This window comes from Platichthys flesus, chromosome 22 (assembly GCF_949316205.1).
Source record: "Platichthys flesus chromosome 22, fPlaFle2.1, whole genome shotgun sequence".
Lineage (NCBI taxonomy): Eukaryota > Metazoa > Chordata > Actinopteri > Pleuronectiformes > Pleuronectidae > Platichthys > Platichthys flesus.
This window is the reverse complement of record NC_084966.1, coordinates 12,517,846-12,532,852: the sequence shown is the minus strand read 5'-3', so window position 1 is coordinate 12,532,852 and position 15,007 is coordinate 12,517,846. Positions and strand designations below refer to the sequence as shown.

The 15,007-nt window shown below is 42.4% G+C and overlaps 4 protein-coding genes across 4 annotated transcripts; 1 reads left to right on the top strand and 3 right to left on the bottom strand.

Annotated features, from left to right (window-relative positions):
- Positions 1-1,276: 1,276 nt before the first annotated feature.
- On the bottom strand, positions 1,277-1,663 carry LOC133933515 (histone H2A-like). Its single transcript, XM_062380646.1, has one exon. It carries the CDS (start codon positions 1,661-1,663, stop codon positions 1,277-1,279), a length of 387 nt encoding a protein of 128 aa, XP_062236630.1.
- Positions 1,664-1,963: 300 nt separating this feature from the next.
- Positions 1,964-2,374, top strand: LOC133933489 (histone H3). Its single transcript, XM_062380620.1, has one exon. The coding sequence runs from the start codon at positions 1,964-1,966 to the stop codon at positions 2,372-2,374; it is 411 nt and encodes a 136-aa protein (XP_062236604.1).
- Positions 2,375-4,850: 2,476 nt separating this feature from the next.
- Positions 4,851-5,225, bottom strand: LOC133933534 (histone H2B-like). Its single transcript, XM_062380667.1, has one exon. The coding sequence runs from the start codon at positions 5,223-5,225 to the stop codon at positions 4,851-4,853; it is 375 nt and encodes a 124-aa protein (XP_062236651.1).
- A 2,356-nt stretch (positions 5,226-7,581) lies between these two features.
- Positions 7,582-8,755, bottom strand: LOC133933463 (histone H4-like). The gene is made up of 2 exons (XM_062380585.1): positions 8,744-8,755; positions 7,582-7,917 (listed from the first exon to the last, which is right to left on the bottom strand). Exons 1-2 carry the CDS (start codon positions 8,753-8,755, stop codon positions 7,606-7,608), a joined length of 324 nt encoding a protein of 107 aa, XP_062236569.1. The 3' UTR covers positions 7,582-7,605.
- Positions 8,756-15,007: the final 6,252 nt, after the last annotated feature.

The following is a 15,007-nucleotide window of genomic DNA, read 5'->3' as shown; positions in this document are numbered from 1 at the left end:
CTTTAATACAACAGAGGACCTGGTCAATGTTTTGGATGAAAACCTGTCTCATGTGAAACACGTCTATAATCCCACATGTGACCGGACACACAGCACCTAACTTTTAAAAGCAGATTTTACAGATTAAGCAAAGGTACCAGAGTGATTGTTTATGACTATCTTATGAGAGTTTGTAAGATGTTTAACCAATAGCTATCTTTACTTCTCACCCTATATTTGCATAATGACAAATGTAAAGAGCGTTCAAATTGCATTAAATCTGTTCTACCCACACTAGTTTCTATTTCATTAGGAAGATAGTATGTGTTGTTTTTGCATTCATACCGTCCATCATGAGAGATGTATGCCATGGATCCATGAACCTTAGACGTACTGAAATTTGAAGTGTGTATCTTTTATATTTAAACTTCCAAATGAGTGATGGTTTCCTCACCAGATGACACAAACATCTGACACAGAATTAACCATACCAATGAATACATATTGAATGCTAGTGGCCTGCAGAGGGTGGTGAAAACTGCCCAACACATCACTGGTTCCTCACTCTCCACCATTGAGGCTCTCCAGAGCAAGAGATGTCTGCGGGGGCTCGCAGCATTGTCAAGGGCAGCTCACACCCCAGCCACAGACTGTTTGCCCACCTCCCTTCTGGGAGACGCTACAGGTTCCTCCGTTCCCGGACCAGCAGGTCCAGGAACAGCTTCATCCCTGTGGCTGTCACCCTGCTAAACTCTGCACCACAGTAAAAGCAGCTGCCCCGCACCACACACAGCTCCTCCAGTGACTATACTTCCCTCCTCCACCCTGGCTTGGACTGCCACCCACCGTCCTCCAACCATTAAACATTTGCACTGACTGCTACTTATTTTTTTTGTTTACTACTGTATAATCCCACCAAGAGTGTATTCATATTCATATATATTGATCTTGCTCATAGTATATTCATCGTTCTTATATAATAAAATACCTCTTAATACTGCTCTATTCCATATATATTTATTACTGTACATATCTTATGTATTTACAAATTTTACTTCACATTTTCCGTTTTTTTAAATTTGCACATTACTCTGCACTTTTACTGCCTTTATTGCACTTCTGGTTATATATAAGCACTTCTACTGTGCAATGAGATTAAAGTTGAATCTAATATAATCTAAAAATGACTTGTGCGTGTGCTTTAAATTGATGGGTGATATGAGGAGTTTTGTTCTTCAGAGGTGAGTGTGTGGCTCTTAAAAGAGCCTTTGTGTCGTTGGTTTCCAGCAGCTTTGCTTTACTTGGACTTGGGGGCCTTCTCGGTCTTCTTGGGCAGAAGAACAGCCTGGATGTTGGGCAGCACGCCGCCCTGAGCGATGGTCACTCCGCCCAGGAGTTTGTTGAGCTCCTCGTCGTTGCGGACGGCCAGCTGCAGGTGGCGGGGGATGATACGGCTCTTCTTGTTGTCGCGGGCGGCGTTTCCAGCCAGCTCCAGGATCTCAGCGGTGAGGTACTCCAGCACAGCCGCCAGGTAGACGGGGGCGCCGGCACCAACGCGATGTGCGTAGTTGCCTTTACGCAGCAGTCTGTGAACACGACCGACGGGGAACTGGAGCCCAGCGCGGGAAGAGCGAGTCTTTGCCTTCGCTCTGGCCTTTCCGCCGGTTTTGCCTCTGCCTGACATTATGGATGTAGATTGTTTCCTAACACACGTCAAAAGAAACTGCGGTGGAGAGCATGATCACTCCCCTATATATACGCGGATCGCGCGGGACGGTTCATGCCAGACCAACCAGAATAGAAGCCTCTAGCAGAGCAGCGGGGGATGGTCGACACTTTTGTCGAACAAGCAGACAGTACCCGAGGAGGAGCCTATCCCCGATCTGAAGCAGCGTCACCAATTCAGGGCTGGCTTCGCGGTTTAAAAGCAGAGTGTCTCTGTACAGCTTCACTCTTTCTCCCGATCGCAGAGAAAAGCAACAAAATGGCAAGAACCAAGCAGACCGCCCGTAAATCCACCGGAGGCAAAGCCCCCAGGAAGCAGCTGGCCACCAAGGCTGCGCGTAAGAGCGCTCCGGCCACCGGCGGCGTGAAGAAGCCTCACCGTTACAGGCCCGGTACCGTGGCTCTGAGAGAGATCCGTCGCTACCAGAAATCGACGGAGCTGCTGATCCGCAAGCTGCCCTTCCAGCGCCTGGTGAGAGAAATCGCTCAGGACTTCAAGACCGACCTGCGCTTCCAGAGCTCCGCTGTCATGGCTCTGCAGGAGGCCAGCGAGGCCTACCTGGTCGGCCTGTTTGAGGACACCAACCTGTGCGCCATCCACGCCAAGAGGGTTACCATCATGCCCAAGGACATCCAGCTGGCCCGCCGCATCCGCGGAGAGAGAGCTTAAACTGCTGCTGCTCCACTGACCATAACAACGGCTCTTTTAAGAGCCACTTCACTGTACTCAAGACAAAACTCCTTTGTTGCCCTGCTCGTTATAGACCGTTAATACATATAATACACTAAAGAATTGACTTCCGAGTTCAAAGTTCATATCACCATTGAAGTATAATAAATTAATTACTTTCTGTAAAGTAACTAAAGTATGTTAAAGGATATCTTTCGACAGATTTAAATATGTATCTATTCTAGTTTAAAAACATTAACTGAACAGCAAAAAGAGAGTAGCATTTCATAATACTACATGAAGACAAGTTTACAGTAAAATATTTGTTACATTATTAGCTCTGCAAATAATACACGTTGGAAAGTATGCAAGCTAAGACCTGGCCTGCTATAAATCGAATCATTAATATTGCTACTTCACTTCACCTTAATCCAAACCATGGTCAGAGCTGCAATGAAATAAAGTATTTATTTGAAATGAGATGACCTAGCCTTTTCTGAGAAACCGATCTACTCGGTACAAACATTTATTAAACAGCACAAGTTCTGTAAAATGTTGTCCCTGGTAAAACACTCCAACTGTTTGGAAAGACAAACGTCCCCCAGGGATTGGAGCTCATATACACAGCCGTGAACATAATTGTTAAGATTAAGATCCATTTATTTACTAGTCCCAAACACATGCACAGACATACAAAGGTACACTCATACAGGTAGGGAAATTTAATCTTTGCCCTTGACAGAGCACTGAGTGAACATGTGTGGCGCTCGGGGAGCAGATGTTGGGGGAGTAAGGTGCCTTTGTTAAGGGGCACTAGACAGGGTAGGGAGACTCTTGGATTTTTGGACAGATCAATCCAGGTGCGTCTTTTTGTTGTCTCTCCGTGGAGTCGACCCAGAGACCTTCTCTGCCCATAATCCAAGTTTCTGCCACTAGACCACCGCCTCTCCCCGTTGTAACAGTTGCAGTACAGTCATTCATCAACAGGACATTTATACCCCACTGATATAGACTCGGAGGGAAAAGATGAAGTACTACTGAATGCTGTAAAGACATGTCACTAGTATCAGGCTGCTATCCTCTCACTGCAATTACATTCGCATTGATGCATCTTACAAACAGAAACATTGATTTCCAAGGAAACCATATCATTGTCCTTTCCCCACTCATTTCTCTCCTAAAAAAGTTCAAAAGCACCACAGCTCCACCAAAACCCGTTTCCCAGCTGCTTCAAATGTTTGTTCAGAAAAACTGGGTGAAAAAAAGCACCTACTGATGATCCCTTCGTAATAAGATCAAGTAATTGTGCAGGCAGCAAACACTCTGCTGAAGGCCGAGGCTCCTGGTGAAGTTGAGCCAGACTTCCTATCAGAGTCAATATTCACTTCAAGCAAGGATTAAATTAATATTGTGGCACATTTCTCTCATTTCACGCAAAAAGTCAACAGGTTGTATCATTTAGTTTGTAGAATATGTTTTTTGCTTTACTGGAATATGCTTTGTCTCTGCTGTCTGATGTAGTAAATACCAACTTTGGCTTTTCACATTAACACTAGGAGAGATGTTTGTGTATTTTATTTTCATCATTATTTGTATAAAATAATCATTAAAACATGAAAAATGTTTTTGAAAAACTATTTGTCTGGTGAGTGTTAGATCTCAGTCAACCTGTCCATGTGTTACCAAACAAATATTCATATTAAAAATGAAGGCTTTAGTGTCAACAAACACACTGTTTCCAGAATGTACACACTTGTGAAGTATTTGAAAGTGTTTTTGTAGATTGCTGTGGGTAAATAGTAGCATGTCAAAATATTATTTTAACCATTCAAAAATACCTTATTAATGTAGTACTTCATGAAAAACTTGAAATTTACCATTAAATTGCATTTTTTTCTGACATCATTTATTTGAAATTATACTTATTACAATTTGAGGATAACAGGAGGGCTAGGGAGAAAAAATATTTGTTTGACCACTGTTTTACACTCAATACTCACAGAGTAGTAAGCACACAAGGTATATTTGTCAAGATTGATAATACTGTAAACTACTTTAGAGAATGAATTCCTCTGACCTTCAGGTCACAGCCATGTCTCGGCAACCACACATGACTGTGTTGTTCCTCAATGTCCTCTGACTTTGAGGAACAGTGACTTCATACGCTTCTTTAACTATTCCAATTATAACCACCAGGGGGGAAAAAGCACCTCATGAACAACCCAGATCACTGATTTGAGAAAGGACAACACGCCCTGCAGTGGAAAACTGCAATTGGATTTAAAAACAATTATTTTCAAATGTAGAGATTATGCAGGATATCTCTCTTCAATTGTATTAACAATGTTATATTATCAGTTAAAAGTGGCTGTTTAAATAGTGATGGACATCTCGGTAGAGTCAGGACAGTTTGTCTCTATAGAGAAAGTGTCTGGCTCTTAAAAGAGCCGTTGGTTTGAGGTCTCCGCAGAGTGGTTTACTTGGAACTGGTGTATTTGGTCACGGCCTTGGTGCCCTCAGACACGGCGTGTTTAGCCAGCTCCCCGGGCAGCAGCAGGCGGACGGCGGTCTGAATCTCCCTGGAGGTGATGGTGGAGCGCTTGTTGTAGTGAGCCAGACGAGAGGCCTCACCGGCGATGCGCTCGAAGATGTCGCTCACGAAGGAGTTCATGATGCCCATGGCCTTGGAGGAGATCCCAGTGTCGGGGTGGACCTGCTTCAGCACCTTGTACACGTAGATGGCGTAGCTCTCCTTCCTGGACTTTCTCCTCTTCTTTCCGCCCTTACCGGGGGCCTTCGCCACCGCTTTCTTGGAGCCCTTCTTGGGCGCGGGCTTCGCTACGTCAGGCATTGTCACGAGATTTTTTTGTTCAAATGAATACAGACGTTGCTGGCCAGGCTGTATATGAACATATCACATGTAAATCATTGTGTGCCGTTCCCTCTCTGTCATTGGCTGAATGTGGAGTGCCAGTGTAACAGCACGGGGGAGTGTCTCCATGTTCATGAGGCCATTATTCTGCTGCCGACAGAGGTTGAACTGTTCAGCTCAACTGGAGCATTTGGGGTGTTGAGAAATTTAAGATGTCCCTGAAACTTATTAGGATTTATGTTAGTATCACATAAGTATCATTAAAAACAATCTAAACCAAAGCAACCTGATAAATGCACAGCTCTAAATGATAGAATATGTGGGAAATATGTAGCCCTGACACGTAGACTTTTGGTGACTTTTGGTCTAATGGTCACAGTGAAACACACAGTCAGTTCAACTTCAGGTTCATCGACCTGTCCATTTAGGAAGCCCAAGTGATTGTGAATGAATTTCACCGGTTTTGGTGCAAATGAAAGTGACAATAAGTGCAATAAAGAGGCAAAAGCAAGACCACAACAGAAAGGGAACAGTTTTATACGTGCTGGCCATTGACATTGGCTCTCTCCTCATCCTTCCCGACTGAATCTTCTGAAGTTTCGTGCTCTGCTAGTGTCCGTGTCACTACCTGTAGCATGAGGCGGTGCCTGAAGTCCTTTCAGGTAGCAGAGATAATCTAGCTCCTCCAGGATAGAACATCCAAACGTGCAGGAGCAAGAAGGTTTGTTGTGTGCCGTAGAAGAGCATCAACCCATCAGCAGAACCGGTATCGTCTCCTTTGTGTGTGGAACATATACAGTTGTAGCTGGCCACTGGGGAACCGCCCTGCCAAAGAAAAGAAGGGAAAAAGATGATTGTGATAAATTTGGCACGTGTTTATTATAATCGTCATTATTTGTAATTTATTAAATTAGACAATTTCTATAGAAACATGGTCCTGCCTGCTGCCTCTGAATAGTATAGTCCAATTAGCTTCAACGTCACGACCTGTTTAATAGAGTACAGGGAGATTTCAGCCGGTTAAAAGTCGCCAACATCACTCTGATAGACTTTCATAATAACACGTTGTCTTTCAAAGTGCAGGCACTGCAATCCCAGACAGCACACACTCACAGAGGCCCTGGGGGCCCCACTTACTCGCTCAGAACAACACAGTGATACGTGAGGAGCGTTACCATGAACAATCTGGTAAGGGACTTTGTTGAAGAACAGTGGACACAACATCTGATTACACAACCAATCAAGTGGTGTGTTTTGTTTGAGTGTATTGCAATCGTGTCTCCATTAGCCAGTGAGTAAGTCAATAGGTCAGTCAGTCAGGGTCCAGAAGGCTTCAGTGTAAGGCCCTTACCAAACTCCCGAGGTACGAGGGAACGTCAGTGTCTAACGGACGCTGTGGTGTGCACGTAGAGGACCACTCGTGTGTTCTTCATAGCAGCAAATGAAGCTATGTGAATTTAGATATGCACTTAATGGCTGTGTGTCTGTGTGTATATATTTATGTGTGCGTTTGGATATGTGTGTGAGTGTCTGTGTATTCATGTTAATGTCTGTTTGTTAATCTATTTGAATTAAAATACAAGTCAGATAATGTAAGTAACATGATGAATTTATTTAACTTGGCCAACATTTCTTTTTTCTTGTCTCGCCACTCTCCCCACGTGCTTGACTGAAAGATGGAATGAGTAATGTCCACTTCACTTCCTTAAATTGTGGTCAGATTGTTGTTATAGATATTTTATAGTTATGCTGTTACAGGGGGTGACTCATTTTCACCTACGCCTCAACATCCGTTCAAAGCAACAAACTGGTGAGGTGCAGCACCTAATCAAACAGCTCTGTCCCTGGTCCTTTTTAATTACACTCTGATATTTAACTTAGTGTTCAACTGATCAAGTTGATGCAGCTACAGAGCTCATTTTCAAAACTCAGAACAGATCAGAATCTGCAATAAAACCGGAGAAGCTGAGCTACTGGAAAACAAAGCTTCTGACAGGACATGTAGGAGAGTTCAACTGGTAGTGGACGTTGTTCCAGTTCACATATCTGGAGAGCAGTTCTATCTGTTGGCTGCCTGGTGTTACTACAGTATATATACACACACACACATGTGTATAAAGAGATAACAGTTTAATATAAACTGTTTTTAAGGGACACTTCAACGTTTAGAAATTAAAGAGGAAACTACGATTAGTAATTGTTATGTGATGTTTTGATATTAAATAACTTTGAAATCTTGACATTGTAAGACATCTACTCAGAGAACGACTTGTTGTTGAGCAGAGGATGTGAGCTCTCATTGACTCGGTGTGTGGCTCTTAAAAGAGCCGTTGTGTTGTTGAGCTGTTGGAAAGTGAGTTTATCCGCCGAAGCCGTAGAGAGTGCGGCCCTGTCTCTTCAGAGCATACACCACGTCCATGGCGGTGACGGTCTTCCTCTTGGCGTGCTCGGTGTAGGTGACAGCATCGCGGATCACGTTCTCCAGGAAAACCTTCAACACGCCGCGGGTCTCCTCGTAGATCAGACCGGAGATACGCTTCACTCCGCCACGGCGAGCCAGGCGGCGGATGGCGGGCTTGGTAATGCCCTGGATGTTATCACGGAGAACTTTGCGGTGACGCTTTGCGCCTCCTTTACCGAGCCCCTTTCCTCCCTTTCCTCGTCCAGACATCTTTCTTCAGTAAGATGAGATCTACTCAATGCACTGCTACGCGAAAACACAGCTATTCATAGCCAGAATGAGGACCTATTAGAAGACAGAGGCAGCCGTCTTCCTCCTCTGTGGATTCTCATGGCCGCTGATAAATACGTCTATGGTGCGCTAGCGCCTCCACAGGTGTGGATGTAGGACGGCAGATATTAAAGTCTGACACTTTCTCAGTTTTGTGTAGCAGTAGGACTGTAGCACGTTTCCATCAAGTAGGAATAGTGCCGGTGAAAAAGGCTTGGTTAGAAATAAGAGTATCATTAGGACTGATTGTGGAAGTACTTGGTCAAAGTATGAATATTGAGCAGCCTTGAATGAAAAACAATGGTCACACAAAGACTCAGCTCACGATGTCTCACTTAGCCCTCCTGTTAGCCTCACATTTAAATAGTTTATACTTTGAGTCCTTTGGACCCCAGCTATTAAAACCCTCCATAACATTATTGGAATAAAAATTGTAACCTAAGTGACCAAGTATGTAACCAAGTATGGTTTGTGTGTTTGTTAACTACTTAAATAGCTTTTAATCTAAAACACAACCCCCAACCAAACGTGTTAGTGCAGTGTCCAGCAGTGTAAGCACTTGATGCTTGTGCGGAACTGTTTTTGAAAGTGTTATGGACATTTATTATAAGTCCGGGCTGACAGTGTGACTATGTTCACCTTTCATTTTGCATCATTGGATACTGACCAGTTTTAAAAGCACCTCATGTATGCTTGAAAGTGTTGTTGATTACAATCTGACATTCTGCTGGATTCTGTTTTACTATATTCATCTGGTTTTGTTTGCAGATATGGACATTGGATAAAATGGTAATGGTTATGTGGGGGCATCCTTAACATTGTATTTTCATCCCCCGTAACCTGTAGCCGTCCACAACGACGGGGAGCTTGTCAACATGTTGGTTTATCCCGAATATGAGAAGAGCCGGTCTGGTCTAATTTCAACAAGTATTTACTAATATGACGCCTTGTGAGTCTTCAGTAAGCATGCACCATCTCCAGACAAAACAACGCCTTGCCTATTTGCCCTCCTGAAGCTGGGCCAGCTGCATGAACTCTGTGTGGAAGCTAAGGGAGGTATGCTTTAATATAAAAAGTTAAGTATGAGAACAAGTAAAAGTACAGCGTAATGAATGTCACAGATTCAAAGTTCTCACAGTAGGCCTTATTAGACAGCTGCAAGTTTGAACAGCGATGTGACGCACACACATTTGAACCAGCTTCCACATTAACACTAAGCAGCAAAGGTTACTAAAAGTCACCGTGTGAGGGCTACATATTTCCCACATATTCTTCCCAAACTGCCCCTACCCCCACCCCCGTCTAACAAACTGCTTTTGTTTAAAGTTGACTTTCAGAGCCATCTCCACAGACACGCACACATGCATAGTATAGATTTCAGTCTTAACAAGCTCAACAAACTTCTGGGCAGAGTGACCATCTCTCAAATTTGTCTTTGCTATCGTACCTTTGATTCATGATTTAAAAACGATGAGATCAACAACAACACTGTTATTTTGGATGGGGTTGAGTGAAGGTTTTTTTTTTTTTTTTTAAATCATTGTTAGCATTTAAAGCATTATGTGTAATAGTGTTTTTATATAAAGTAATATGTAATTAAAGTCTGTTTGAGTGGTTAAAATGACATGTTTACATTCTACAATGTACACAAACACTTTCACATACTGCACACGTGTGTACATTCTGGATAAACACAGAGTTTGTTGACACTAAGGCCTTAAATTGTAATATGAATGTGTTATTGGCTATAAAAGTCTGAGAAGACTTGATCTTTAGACCAGTAGGTAACATATTGACAGGTTAACAGAGAGTTCTCACACACGGGTCAAATCGTTTTTCACAAACGTTTGTCATGTTTAAATGATTATTTTACACAAATAATAATGATCATAATATACAAAAACATGTATCCCAGTGTTACTATGATGAGCAAAAGTTTGTATTTACTAAGTAGAGAAATTCTCAAACTAATTTACAGCTTAAACATTTTCTGGAAATTAAATGATGTAACCTGTTTACTTTTGGTGTTAAATGAGAGAAATGTGCCCCAATATTAATTTAATCCTTGCTTGAGGTGAATATTGACAAATTGAACATGGATATGAAATGTAGCCCTACTTCTATAATGACTCTCAAGCTTCCTCAGGATGAAAAATTCACGGCTCTGATAGGAAGTCTGGCTCAACTTCACCAGGAGCCTCGGCCATCAGCGGTGTGTTTGCTGCCTGCACAATTACTTGACTTTATTACTAAGAGATCCTCAACAGGTGCTTGTTTTCACTCGGTGTCTCTGAACAAACATGTGGAGCAGCTAGGAAACGGGTTTTGGTGGAGCTGTGGTGCTTTTGAACTCATTTTAGGAGAGAAACTAGTGGGAAAAGCCGCTGAGCAGCGCTGCTCACCGCGGTGAACGGGTCGTGTTCGGGGGCTCCACCGACCAAATGCAGAGAGCATCAGAGCTCTTCATGACTTCAACATGAAGACAAATAAGTCCGCTACCTGCTTCCTCACTGTCAGCCTCCAGCACCGCTCACCCACTGAGTTTTTACTCGTTTATCAGTGAAGAGAAAACACAAGTGTCGGTGCGTTCACACTGTACACGGGAGCCACGGCTCGATTGAGTCTCCACGGTTCTCATGGTGTGTTCAAGTACCGCCTCCCGATCAGGACTCTTCATCAGTCCTGTAACTCACTCCGTTAGTTCGTCGTTGATCTAAACGCAAAGAGAAAGATGGCAGAAGCCGCTCCAGCTCCAGCACCAGCCGCCGCCAAGGTTAAAGCGGCCAAGAAGAAGGTCGTGAAACCGAAGACCGCCGGCCCCAGCGTCAGTGAGCTCATCGTGAAGGCCGTGTCCGCGTCCAAGGAGCGCAGTGGCGCGTCCGTGTCCGCCCTCAAGAAGGCTCTGGCTGCCGGAGGCTACGATGTGGAGAAGAACAATTCCCGCGTCAACACCACCATCAAGAAGCTGGTTGTCAGCGGGACCCTGGTCCAGACCAAGGGAACCGGGGCCACCGGCTCGTTCAAGATGAGCAAGAAAGAGGCAGTGAAGAAGGCCGCTCCCAAAGCCAAGAAGCCCGCCGCCAAGAAACCCGCAGTGGCTAAAAAGCCCAAGTCGGCGGGAGCCATGAAGCCAGCAGCCGCTAAAAAGTCCCCGAAGAAGGTGGCTAAACCAGCAGCGGCCAAGAAGCCCACCAAGAGCCCCAAGAAAATGGCGAAGAGCCCCAAGAAAGTGGCGAAGAATCCCAAGAAGGTGGCGAAGAGCCCCAAGAAGGTGGTGAAAAAGGCGCCTGCTGCCAAGAAGTCCCCCGCGAAGAAGGTCGCCAAACCCAAAGCGAAGAAGACAGCAGCCAAGAAGAAGTGATCTGTCCTCACTGTGAAACATGTCCATCCTGGTAAAAGGCTCTTTTAAGAGCCACACACGTCTTTCCACAAAGAGCTGTTTCCTCATCATTCATCACCACTGTCCATAAATATGTAGAGACAGAGTTCTTAACTACAGGGAGTCTAGATAGATTGAGCAATATTAGATGTCATCTTACAATGGTCAGATTAAGAAGTTAGTAAATATCAAAACATCAAATATTATAAAACATGGCTTTAAACTCTGTGAAGGAGTAGCGTACTCCTACCTACACACATGCATCATGTAACATGATGTTCAGCAATATCGTCATTACTTCTTATACCATACTTTTTAAACATTAGAAATATAATTAGGAAACAGACACTGATTATTCTGCACTTTGTGTAGATTTTTTGTTTTTTTATGAACACCAGAAGAATCTCAATCCTGTAATTCTGAATGCTGAGATGGCGAGCAGAACCCAGACCGTGGATGCAGTGTGGCCAACTGTATGATCCAGATTGAACCTGATCGTTTATCCAGAAGACATCAGACCCCAGTACTGTCCGTCAGGTAGACAGGTAGTACTGAGTTTAGAGACATAAAGACCCGGACCAGAACGGAACCAGTGAATCTTCAAGCACACACTACACTGGGAACTGAACATATACACACACATTGAAAGGACAGTTATTTTATGAGAATACATCATTTATTGTGTTTGTATTATGTTATACTGTTTTATATTGTGATTGTTTGGTTGATTTTTTCAATAAATTGGTAATTTGTTCAACTAGTTCTTTGACATAAACTAATACTCAATGATAATATATATATATATATATATATATATATATATATATATATATATATATATATATATTATTGTTGATACTAGATACTAGACCCACTTATCTGGGTCTAGTATTAGAAAAAAACACTAAATATCGACATAAATTCCTATATATATATATATATATATATATATTATATAAATAATAACAATAACAATAATAAACACATATTTCTTATAATTACCCTGATGGTAATAGGTTATTTCATCTCTTTTATATGTAAGTCAATCTTACGTGCTGTTCTTTCATATTTAGTCAATTGTACCTGTTGCTCCTTTATAAGTAAGTCAAATAATCAAATAGCCTATGGTATCAAAGGAGCCAATTATCTATGTGACATGACAGCATCATAGGATCAAATTATCTAAGGATATGATCTTTGAATTGATTTGAACAGTGTTAGGTAATATATATATTACATATAATTATCAATAATAACAATAATAAAACAAATATTTCACAATCACTCTCACTCCTCCTTTTCTTAATATAGCAGCTCCCCTCATGTTCCCATCGCCATTGTTTGTATACACATCTCCCATCTATTCATTCTGCACTTCTCTCATTTGGATTAACATATGTCATAATTACCCATCCTATATATCTGATGTATTTTGTTTTTCAGCCCCCTGGTATTTAATGAAATTAGTGTTAGCATTATTAGTATTCTTGTTTTCAATCTTTATTCTTACTCTTACTTTTCTTATTCATCCTCATTTGCCTCTCTGTGTTCTGTCTTTTCCTTATTGGTGTTACTTTTTCCATTAATTCCATGTCTGTTTCAGATCCTGGCGACATAGACGTTGCCTAGGGATGTTCAGCGATATCGCCATTACTTTATATACCATACTTTTTAAAGAGTCTGCCTTAGTTGTTATATTTATCGTTTTACCTCGTGTCTTTCCTTGCTAAATAGAAAAGTGACAGCTGCTTAGAAAAATGACAATTCCAGCCTCACATCATGTAACCATACTGTGCTGTAGTAACCTCAGGCAGCCAACAGATGGAGCTGCTCTCCAAATGATGTGAACCTGAGTAAAGTCCACTACCAGAAGAACTCTCTTCCATGTTCTGTTCCGAAGCTTTGTTTTCCAGTAGCTCAGCTTCTCCTGCTTTATTGCAGCTACTTGTTTGAGTCATAGAAATGAGCTCTGTAGCTGCATCATCTTGATCAGTGTCTGTCATTAAACTAAAGTGTTGGTGAACTGTCATCAGACACTGCAACACCAACAGAGGGAAAGTCACAAAGTTACATTTACTAACAGGGAGTAGAGAGTTTTTCCAGGTGATGTTTTGCTCAGCTTTGTGATTTAAACACCAAGTAAATGTTTCAGCTTATAATTAAAATATACTATCTCAAGACCAACATTACAACCTTCGCTCACCTGATGAGGCCACAGCTATTTGAGTTCACTGAAGAAGACTCTGAGAAGTCGTCGAAAGCTCAGCAAACAAGTGGAGGTCTTGGTTAAACTGATCCAGAGTCCTGCTCCTCTGGGGAAAAAGAGTAAACTTCAGTGCTCAACACGTTTATTGAGGAATCCAAACCATTCAGATGGTGACAGAGCTCCATGCACTGTCACACCAGAAGAATCACAGGAGAAAATGTATACAATAATAATAATGATGGCTGAGTTCCATTTAGCTGCTCCACTTCAATGGTCCTGGTGTTCTGAATGCTGGATAACTGTCATGTGTACTGGGGCACTTTAATACAACAGAGGACCTGGTCAATGTTTTGGATGAAAACCTGTCTCATGTGAAACACGTCTATAATCCCACATGTGACCGGACACACAGCACCTAACTTTTAAAAGCAGATTTTACAGATTAAGCAAAGGTACCAGAGTGATTGTTTATGACTACATTACTATCTTATGAGAGTTTTTAAGATGTTTAACCAATAGCTATCTTTACTTCTCACCCTATATTTGCATAATGACAAATGTAAAGAGCGTTCAAATTGCATTAAATCTGTTCTACCCACACTAGTTTCTATTTCATTAGGAAGATAGTATGTGTTGTTTTTGCATTCATACCGTCCATCATGAGAGATGTATGCCATGGATCCATGAACCTTAGATGTACTGAAATTTGAAGTGTGTATCTTTTATATTTAAACTTCCAAATGAGTGATGGTTTCCTCACCAGATGACACAAACATCTGACACAGAATTAACCATACCAATGAATACATATTGAATGCTAGTGGCCTGCAGAGGGTGGTGAAAACTGCCCAACACATCACTGGTTCCTCACTCTCCACCATTGAGGCTCTCCAGAGCAAGAGATGTCTGCGGGGGCTCGCAGCATTGTCAAGGGCAGCTCACACCCCAGCCACAGACTGTTTGCCCACCTCCCTTCTGGGAGACGCTACAGGGTCCTCCGTTCCCGGACCAGCAGGTCCAGGAACAGCTTCATCCCTGTGGCTGTCACCCTGCTAAACTCTGCACCACAGTAAAAGCAGCTGCCCCGCACCACACACAGCTCCTCCAGTGACTATACTTCCCTCCTCCACCCTGGCTTGGACTGCCACCCACCGTCCTCCAACCATTAAACATTTACACTAGACTGCTAATTATTTTTTTTGTTTACTACTGTATAATCCCACCAATAGTGTATTCATATTCATATATATTGATCTTGCTCATAGTATATTCATCGTTCTTATATAATAAAATACCTCTTAATACTGCTCTATTCCATATATATTTATTACTGTACATATCTTGTGTATTTACAAATTTTACTTCACATTTTCCGTTTTTTTAAATTTGCACATTACTCTGCACTTTTACTGCCTTTATTGCACTTCTGGTTATATATAAGCACT

What these genes read in the sequence shown, in the direction of transcription:
- LOC133933515 (XM_062380646.1), bottom strand. Translation starts at nt 1,663, where the DNA reads ATGTCAGGCAGAGGCAAAACCGGCGGAAAGGCCAGAGCGAAGGCAAAG.
- LOC133933489 (XM_062380620.1), top strand. Translation starts at nt 1,964, where the DNA reads ATGGCAAGAACCAAGCAGACCGCCCGTAAATCCACCGGAGGCAAAGCC.
- LOC133933534 (XM_062380667.1), bottom strand. Translation starts at nt 5,225, where the DNA reads ATGCCTGACGTAGCGAAGCCCGCGCCCAAGAAGGGCTCCAAGAAAGCG.